The sequence below is a fragment of the Apteryx rowi genome, unplaced genomic scaffold (assembly GCF_003343035.1).
Source record: "Apteryx rowi isolate R43461 unplaced genomic scaffold, aptRow1 scaffold_223, whole genome shotgun sequence".
Taxonomy (NCBI): Eukaryota; Metazoa; Chordata; class Aves; order Apterygiformes; family Apterygidae; genus Apteryx; species Apteryx rowi.
The window spans coordinates 1,242,838-1,252,479 of record NW_020448564.1 but is presented as its reverse complement, the minus strand read 5'-3'; the positions used below and the strand labels follow the sequence as shown (position 1 = coordinate 1,252,479).

The following is a 9,642-nucleotide window of genomic DNA, read 5'->3' as shown; positions in this document are numbered from 1 at the left end:
AAAAAAAAAAAAAAAAAAAAAGGACTTGGAGGAAAACCCTGAACTAGCAATGTGGCTGGCAGGATGTGCTGCGCAGGCAGCTGCCTCTCCCCGCCTCGTTCCCATTTGATCCATCCCCACAGCTGGACAAACACTCCAGCTCGCTCTGGCAGCTCATCCAACACTCAGGGCTGGGGAGAAGGAGCGAGTGAGCAGCATTCATCACTGGGGCTGTTTGCCCTGCACCAGCAGCAGGAGGCCCAGGAAGGCACTCCCCATCAGACCACTGACAGCACCATCCCACACTCCTTTTAGCACCGTGGAGAAACATAACCCCAGGCTCTCCAAAAGGAGGGTGCTAGGAACGCATTCTCCATGTCTTTCTTTCCACTGCGGGAATCCCTTTACTTCTCCCTGGTTTTGGCCACCTGAAGGGAAAGGAGACCAGGGCACAAGGCCCCTGTCTCAGAGGGGCCACCAGAGGCAGAGCTGGAGGGTGCGCCCCGATGTCAGGGCATGCTGGGAGCCTGATTCCCCGGGCTTTGCCCTGTGACATACAGCTTGCAGTGCTTCACTGTAGTGCAAAGACCGCTTTTGCCTTTATGCTCTGTTTTTTTCAGGAGGCAATTAAAAAATAAATAAAAAGGATCATACCCAAAGGAAACCAGCACTGATGGCAATCCATAGTCCACCCCGCACACTCCATTCCCCACACTACAGCTTATGTGTTAACAAATCCCTGCCCTTTCTGGCTCTTGTTTCTCCCATTCCTCAGGACCAGAAGGTGGGCAGCAACCCCACAACCCTTTCCCCAGCCTTGCTGACTTCTGCCAACTCTCTTGGTCAGTGGATGCAACTCCTGCTTCTCCCTTGCTGCGTTTGCCATCACTGCCTCTGACAAAACCCTCTTGCAGCAGGTATTTCCCAGGGCCCATCACGTCTCCCCCAAATCCTGACTTGCTGCCTGTTGCCCTCCCAAGCAGCACCATAAGGGGCACCACTGCTGGCTGGTGCCCAAGCTTTACCTGCTATGGGAGCAGTCTGGGTTTGGTTGGTGCTCACAGCATGCCTTCGCCCTTCTCCTAATGAGTTCGGCGATGGTGCACTGCAGTTTTCCTCCCCTCCACTCTGGTGCAGCCCACGAGGAAGCAGAGCCTGAGCCAGTGGCTTCCTCCTATTGTGTGCGGTGAGAAAGGATGCAGATGAACAGGGAGAAAGTGAAGGGCACCGGGAGAGACATGAGGCTTGGGCATGGCCACAAGCGCCTGGCTCCCTTCCACTGCACTTCCCCTTGCTGCTTCGGTCTCGCTGAGTTGGCCAGAAGCCACGCCATCGAGCTGTTGCCTAACACAGCTCCTTGGTTTGCCCCCAACCTCAGCACCAAATGTGGTCAGCCAGCTGGCCACGACCCCAAAAAAGAGGTCTCAGTGATTTGATGCAGGCAGCGAGCTCCCAGGACTGATGTCAAATGTCAAAGCAGGTGCCTATGAGTTGCCCGCCATATCTGTAAGGTCAGATGGCGAGACCAGGCCACCATTGTGCCCCAATTCTCCTTCCAGGCCTGCACAACTGGGACACTCTCCCCTCGCCCATCAGCAGCTCCTGGGATGTCTCACCAGGACTGGAAACATCACCTGCATCACAGGGGCAATAATCGCTCCCCATCCCTGGAGCCTGCACTCCTGGAAGCCTGGCTGAGCCTGTGGGGATGGGACAGAGGGGACATCCGCCTGAAGCCAGGGCTGGGGAGACTCTGGCCCTCCAGCAGTCGGGAGCGAGCAGCTCACAGCCCCTGGCAGGAGGGTTCATCCCTTGCAGGCGCACTGGGACGGGACCAGCGCTGGCAGGAGGAGTAGCAGGAAAGTGGCAGGCCCACAGCCAGGGCAGTGCACGTCTGCTGGCTGCACAGGTTGAGCTGTGTCTCCCTCCCCCAGCCTGGGTTGACACATGCCTGTTCACACCATTGCAACAGAAAAGTGCTGGCCAGAGAAGAGGAGGTGGAAAATTCCTCCTGCCTCTGACCCACCACCTCTTCCCTGGGCAGACCCGGCTCCAGGCCTCCCAGGCACTCGTTCCAGCTCACTGCCAGGCAGACAGGAGCAGCTATTTGCCCAGGGCAAATGCCAGCAAACGGAGAGTGCAGCCCCTTCAAGTGGGTTATGCGGGGCAGCTGCCACTGTGCGTTTCTTGCATCCTTTCAGAGACACCAGGCAGCATCAGGTGGGTGTTGTACCCATACCTAGCATTGGGATTAGTGGAGCTAAACCTCCTAGAGGGATTGCAGTGAAGACTGTCCCCACTGGAGAGTTTGTTCCTGAGCTGCAGGGAGAGCAAGCTGCTGCTGTTCAGCTCAGATTTAGGGTTTCTTTTCTCTTCCCCCCAACTAGATGAAGGGTTTGAAGGGGGACAGAGATATTAATATCAAATCCTTTGCAGTTTTTTTTCAGGCTGCAGATCTGCTCACGTTCCCCAGGAGAATGAAATACATCGCTGAAAAAAATGAAATAACAGAGCCAGAGAGGAAAACAAAGGCCCCCGCTGCATTCTGCAAGGAAATGACATTTCACGCATGCACTACCACCCTTAGCCTCTTTGAAACAAGCAAATAAACAAAATTAGGAAAACTAGAGAGTGTAAATGTAGAATGGATGTGTGCCTGCACAGCCAGTTGCCCACACTGATTGCAAATGCTGTGTGCTACTATTTAGGAGGGGATGTGAGGTAGCAACGTCCGAGGCTTGTGAGACGCATCACTTCTTTTGCTCAGCCTTACTGCAGCAATTGCACTGTTGGATGGATGTTGACTTTCGGCACTGGACAGTTATATTTCCTGTGAATTATGCAGACAGGAAAGAAAAGGCAGGGTGCAAAAAATGGTGAGCTTAAATCCGATATCCGCTCCCTGGGCTGGCACTGCAGCGTGCCACGCTGGCTGCTCTGGGGGCGCAGGTCCCCTCCATCAGACCAGCAGGATGTACCCACGGGGTGGCTGCCCTCTCCCCAAGGGGCTTGTCCCTTCCTTTCCCCCAGCCTCCTCCTCCCCCTTTTGCTGGCTCCATCCAGGCAGCACTGCTGTGAAAGCGGCACAACGGCCCATTCAGCTCTCACTTCTTCACGGAAAAGTAAATACCAGTGCAGGCACGGGGGAGGTCGCAGGAGCCTGGCAGCCGCTGGACAGTGGGGCAGCTCTCTGCTCTCTCTTTGCCGCCTCCTGGGGATGATGTACCCCCAGCCCCAGGTGAGTGGGAGGGGGCGGTGGGTGCATGGCGGGTGGCAGCAGCAGCTGGGACGCAGGTCAAGCCGTGGGGACCAGTCCGGCGACACTCACCGGTGGCCACACACCGCTGGCTCTGTGTCGGTGCAGCCCGTCAAATGCAGTGGGAGGACAGAGCCAGGGGCATGTGGCCAGGGCAGCTGGGGCATGCGATCCCCACTTTGGTGGCTTTTAGCTATGCCAGGCCCTGCTGCTGCTGCACCCCATACCTGGGGGGCCTTGGCCATGGCCACGCTTCCCAGTGTCACCTCCAGCCTCGCACTGCTGCAGCCTCAGCCCCTCTCCGGCACCTCCTCCTGGGGGGGGGGGGCTCGCTGCCACCTCAAACTCAGCCTAGCCAAAACCAACCTCGTCCTTCCTGCATAGACTCAATTTGCTTTAGTCAGTTTAACAGTGGATACCATTAGTCCAAAACAGTCTGAATAGCTTAAGGTAATTTTGGCATTAGCTTAGCACAGTCTGCATGCAGCCTGCCAGCAGCATATGTCCGGCTTGGCTTGCAGCCAGCCCCGAGGGAGTGAGGTGACCAGGGGATGTGGGAGAGGGGAGATTTACAATTAAGAGAAGGGCTGAAGCTCAGAAAGCCAGCTTGATTACAAATCATGAACCTGCTTGCCTTACAAAGAACAAGATCAAGTTGTGTTAATAATATTGTTATTGCGTACAGATCAAGAGAATTTTATGCTAGTGACAAGGAAGAAAGAGGGGCTCTGCTCCAAGCCCCTTCCCCACCACTGACCCTGGGCTCGTGCTGATCCCCTCCTTAAGTGAATCTAAACAACCTAGGCAAAACCTCTTTCCAAAAGGGGACCTGCTATCAGCGATCTTCAAGATAAAGCTTAGATTTTGACACTAAATATTTATTTCCTCTTTCTTCTGCTTTCTTTCTCATTTATTATCCATAAAAACACAGTTCTAGAACAACAGGCTATCAGAGCTGCCCCATGGCTCCGAGTAATTATCCGCATGTCCCAGCACTCGGTGACCCACAGTGGCACTAGCTGATGCTATTTTGGGAGAGCGTGTGAGCCTGGCTTCACTCTGCAGTCCCTGCCCGGTGCCCCACCAGCAACCACAGGGCTAGGAATGGCAGAGACATCCCTGCCTCTTCCCTTTAATAGCATGGCCCTTTGCTCATGAGTTTATCCAGTCCCTTTTGATCCTACTGACACTGGCTGCCTCCACTGCCTCCTGGGACAGCAAAGTCCAGAAGTTTCCGGTCGCCAGCAATGTAAAAAGTACTTTCTTTTGTCTGGTTGAAACCATGCCCTGCTAGTGCCCCCTAGGCCTGCTGCTGTAGGATTTGGCAAATAACAGACCTGCACAGATTTCACTGCTGTCAGGAGGGATCCTTCCCCCTCATGTGTCCTGCCTCACGGCACATCTCCTCTGGCCATAGGTGATATCTGCGATGTGGCTTTCCCTGGGCCTCCTCCTGCTCACAGCCATGCTCGTGCTCCGGGAAACAGCTGCCAACCGCTGCCCTCCAGCTTGCGTCTGTGACAACATCAGGACCCACGTCCTGTGCCTAAACAGGAACCTCACGGGGATACCCAGCACCATCCCGCAGGTCGGCTGGCGAAGGCAGGGGGGAGGACGGAGGCACATGCAGCCTCTGGGCAATCACACCACATGCCACCGTGGTCCTTATCCCAGAGTATTGGGGTACCTGGCAAGCCTCCTCACCTCGCGCTCTGCATTTGACACATGCAGGGCTAGGGAGATGGAGGGCATGAGACCAGCCAGGTTCAGCCAGGACCGGGCTCATAAAATGCTGGCAACAGGCACATAATTCAGCTGAACCAAAAAGACAACTCACCACTTTCCATGCCGTGGGACATCACGGCCCTAACTTAACCCTGCTGTTATGAGGTGGATGATAAAATAAGCCTAGGACAGCAGGGTGTAGGGACCACACTGATACTGCCATAATGAGCCCAGAGCCAACATGTTAGGCCAGTTGGGGACAGGAAATGAAGTGGGGGAAGGTTGGGATTTTAGCTCTGGAATAAATCCACACTTGTGTTACCTACAGATCACCAAAAAGTTGGATCTCCGGGGCAACAGCTTCAGGGTCATCCCTGCAGGAGCTTTCCTCAATATCCCCTACCTCGCACACTTAAATCTGCAGCACTGCAAGGTGGAGAGCATCAAGGAAGGAGCTTTCCGGGGACTGGGAAGACTGGTCTACCTCAACCTGGCCTCCAACAGTATAGCCTTCATCTACCAGGAGTCTCTGGATGGGCTGTCTTCCCTCCAGCAGCTCATCCTGGAGAAGAATCGCATTGAGGAGATCCAGCTGGGTGCTTTCAGCCAACTGGGATTCCTCAACTTCCTCAACCTCGGTGAGAATGCCCTGGTCTATCTCCCAGATATGGTCTTCCAGGGCCTGCAGGTGATCAAGTGGCTCCGCCTGTCCCATAACGCCCTTCATGTCTTGGGCAATGAGGCCTTCGCTGGCTTGCCTACCCTGAGGAGGCTGAGCCTGGACCACAACGAACTGCAGGCACTGCCCAGCGAGGCTCTGTCAAGGCTGTCTGGGACAACACGGCTTGATCTGGGCCACAACCCCATCACCTACATCACTGAAGAGGCCATTGACATGGCTTCATTGAAGCACCTCTTCTTGGATAACGCAGCCCTCCAGGACATTTCACATGAAGCCTTCGTGAAGAGCCCCCAGCTGCGCATGCTGGACCTCCGCAACAACCAGCTGCAGGGGCTCCAGCCGCTGGCCGGACCAGGCAGCGTAGCAAAAATCAGGTTGGCTGGGAACCCCCTGCTCTGCTCCTGCCACCTGTGCCCCTTTCGGGAGTGGATGAGGAGGGCACGGGTTCACGTGGAGGCAGTGTGCGCTGGCCCCCCTGCACTCCGGGGACAGCAGCTGGAGTTGCTCAGGCCCCTCGATATGAGGTGCGGAGATCACCCAATAGGGGCCCAGCCATCCCCCAGCCCTGGTCCTCCTGCAGGGCAGCCGAAGAAGGCTACAAGAAGAAAGTGCCCAGAGAACTGCGCCTGCTCCCTGGATTTCCAGCATGGCAACTGCGAGAACAGAAACCTCCGGGAGATCCCCCAGGGCTTTTCCAGCAACACCCAGCTCCTTGACCTGCGCCGAAACAACTTCCGGGCTGTGCCCCGGGGCTCCTTCCCCGGTTTGAAGGGCCTGGTCTCACTCCACCTGCAGAGCTGCAAAATTGCCATGCTGCAGCCCGGTGCACTCCAGGGCCTGGAGAAGTTGGTCTACCTCTACCTCTCCGACAACAACCTCTCTGCCTTGGAGGCCGCTGCCTTTGACGGTGTTCCACAGCTTGCCTACCTGTACCTGGACCACAACAGCTTCACCCGGGTACCCCGGGGCACCTTCAGGCTCCTTCCCAGCCTCTTCTCCCTCCACCTGCAGCACAATGCCATCGGGCAACTGTCTGAGGGCGACCTAGCGGGGCTGGAGAAGCTGCGCTGGCTCTACCTGACAGGCAATGCCATCAGCAGCATATCCCCCGCAGCCCTGAGTCACACCAAGATGTTGGAGAAACTGTACCTAGATGAAAACCGCCTGGGGGAAGTGCCCACAGGGTCTCTCCGGGGCCTGCCTGCCCTCAGTGAGCTGAAGCTGTCCAAGAACCCCATCAAGTCCATGGGGATTGGCGCCTTCCTGCCAGTGGCCAGCACCCTGCAGCACCTCTACCTGGACAACATGGGCCTGGAGCAGGTGTGCATGAGAGGGGGGAACCCTAAAGAAAGGGGCCAGGTCGGCCCCATAAAGCTGATGCAGTTAGAGATTGCCATGGGGTCCCATCTCATCCCTCCCTGCAGGGCCAGGCCCCCTCTAGGAGCTTCTGCCCTGTGGACATCCCCAAAATGCCACTGTTCACTTTGGGAGATGCTCCACAGTCCAGCCAAGAGGAGATGCTGCCTTGAGCTCAGCCTGAACGTTGTCTTGGTCCAATGCTCAGCTCTCCAGAGATGGTCTCTCTTCCTCCGCCTGGCCACCTGGGCAGTCATGGGTCCTCCCACATCCCTTGCCTCTCTGTCCACAGTTCCTTAATGAAAACAAACAAATGGACTTGAGATCATGCCCGCAGCCCCTCTTCCCCAAAGAATCCCCTTCCCACTTGCCTGGCCATATGCCTCCTTCTCTTGTCACCTATTATCCAGGACTCTTCACTGCTATTATCCTGAATTTCTCCTTCCTCTCAAGAAACTGATATTATCACCATCCTCTTAAGGACCAGGCCCCTTTTACATCACCAAGGGATCACTGTAGTGATTCCCAAAATGTGACCGAAACTGGTTAAGTTAATCAAACCATCCCTTCCTTTCAGTGTATTAAGCCCACATACTGCTATTCAAAACAGCCTTTTCACGGGACCCCCAGACCCAGCACAGGCTTTCACAGTCTCCCCAGGCTGTAGGGATTAGCAGTGCATGTGCACAGATTTGCTCACCTGCTCCCACAGGGACTACCTTTGACTTACCCTTGCTTCATTGCAGATTTCCTCAGGTGCTTTTGCTGGCCTTGGGCCCAAGATCAAAAGTCTCTACCTGGAGAACAACAAAATGAGCCATATCCCTGACATGCACAGCTTCACAGGGCTGGAAATCCTCAACCTGAGAGACATCCCTTTCCACTGCGACTGCCAGCTCCTTCCACTGCACAGGTGAGCTCTGTGAGGTGTCAGGGCCCATGGGGCCCATGGGAAATAGGGAAGGATAAAGAAATAAGGAAATAAGGAAAAAAAACTTCCCTGGGAGGGTGGTCACACACTGGCTCAGTGGCCCAGAGCAGCTGTGGGATCTGCATCCTTGGAGACACTCAAAACTCACCTGGCCAAAGCCCTGAGCAACCTCATCTGGCTTTGAAGTGAGCCCTTCTCTGAGCAGGGGTTGGACCAGAGACCCCCCATTGGTCCTGGCTGACCAAAACCTCTCTGTGGTTTTAAATGGGAGGTGTCGGCTCAGGAAGGACAACGGCTCTGTGCCCTTGTGTTCGCTCTGGGCCATGCCCAGACACGAGAGCCTTCTGGTGGTCCGCACGTGGGGCAGACCTCCCCATGCCCTGCACGGGCCACCTGCTCCTTTGTCAGCCCCAGGGCTACGGGTCCAGCACGGACTCCCCTTAACACTGATGAGAGGTCATAGCACAGCTGGATCCAGCCCCAGCCCGCACCAGGTCACAGGCACAAAGTTTCACCTCTGCCTTCACACCTTCCTGTTCCTTTCTCTGATTTCCTGCCACCTTTCCAGGTGGATCGACAAACTCAATCTCCGTGTGGGGGCCACCTGCGGGTCCCCTGCCAAAGCTCGGGGCCAGAAGGTGAAGTTTTCCACCATCTTCCAAACCTGCCCTGGCTGGGGCCGGGACAAGGCCACAGGAGCCAGTCCTGACAAGGCCACGGCTGCGAGCAAGCCCAGCAAGCAAAAGAGATTGGGAAAATCATCAGCCAGGGGCTCCAAGAAGAGCAAAGCTTAGGAAAAGAGCGCAAGATGCAACGGGGCCATGCCTACCAGGAAGCAATTTAGTGAGAGCAATTTTCCTGGACTTGTCTCCGCCGCAGCCTCCCAGATATTGTACAAGGTGCAAAGGAGAGAGCCTGGCACAACTGGACCGATGCTGATTTGTCCTGACCAAGGATCTGGGACCTAGGTCTTGTTCGTGCAGGACAAGACAGAGGCGCAATAACCTGGAAAGAAGTAGGTCAGAAGTTTTGGTAGTATTTGCAACACGCTTCATCTAGTGACTCAAACTGAGTCAGACAAAAAGATAATTATTTTCACAAGGTTTCTCCATCCACACAGGACAAGTGTAATGCCCAACTGTGTGGGTTTTTTTCTTCACCTTTGTAGGACAGGTGTAATCCACAGCAGGTTTTTCTTTAAATTGCTTTTAGGGATATTGATGTTTGTGCTTTAGCAGCTTCAGAAAACATTGAAGAGCCCTGAAGAGGACTGCAAAAAGCACTGACATAATATCCTGCACTGGCTCAAAACTTAAAAATAATCACCAGAGAAAACATTTCCTGAATTCTCAGAAGCTATTAAGAATTAAAACAAAAGCAGATAAAGAACTTTCTGTTTTTCTGCAAGATTAGATTAGTTGTTCCCACATCCCACTCCTAAGTGATGTGCCCAACCTACTCTCCATAGCATCGCAGGGCTGCCAGGTTTGCATTTCACAGAATCACAGAATGGTTGAGGTTGGAAGGGACCTCTGGAGATCATCTAGTCCAACCCCCCTGCTCAAGCAGGGTCACCTGGAGCACGTTGCACAGGATCGCGTCCAGGCGGCTTTTGAATATCTCCAGAGAAGGAGACTCCACAACCTCTCTGGGCAACCTGTTCCAGTGCTCTGTCACCCTCACAGTGAAAAAGTTTTTCCTCATGTTCAGATG

The 9,642-nt window shown here is 54.8% G+C and overlaps 2 protein-coding genes and 1 long non-coding RNA gene across 4 annotated transcripts in view; 2 read left to right on the top strand and 1 right to left on the bottom strand.

Annotated features, from left to right (window-relative positions):
- The window catches only part of RANGAP1 (Ran GTPase activating protein 1), a 29,671-nt gene extending 27,774 nt beyond the window's left edge, over positions 1–1,897 (top strand). The window contains exon 17 of one of the 2 annotated variants that reach the window (XM_026065093.1): positions 1,539–1,897. In XM_026065093.1, the coding sequence (XP_025920878.1) occupies positions 1,539–1,835 (297 nt within the window). In that variant the 3' untranslated portion in view covers positions 1,836–1,897. Of the gene's footprint in view, positions 1–754; positions 893–1,538 lie in introns of those variants that run through there. The other variant, XM_026065094.1, reaches the window with a different exon arrangement.
- Positions 1,898–2,798: 901 nt separating this feature from the next.
- Positions 2,799–8,759, top strand: CHADL (chondroadherin like). The gene is made up of 5 exons (XM_026065085.1): positions 2,799–3,217; positions 4,653–4,823; positions 5,289–6,962; positions 7,745–7,911; positions 8,498–8,759. Exons 1-5 carry the CDS (start codon positions 2,819–2,821, stop codon positions 8,721–8,723), a joined length of 2,637 nt encoding a protein of 878 aa, XP_025920870.1. The 5' UTR covers positions 2,799–2,818; the 3' UTR covers positions 8,724–8,759.
- On the bottom strand, positions 7,206–8,828 carry LOC112965761. The gene is made up of 3 exons (XR_003253382.1): positions 8,759–8,828; positions 7,729–7,795; positions 7,206–7,293 (listed from the first exon to the last, which is right to left on the bottom strand). It is a non-coding gene; the product is annotated as an uncharacterized LOC112965761 (long non-coding RNA).
- Between the last annotated feature and the right edge of the window lie 814 nt (positions 8,829–9,642).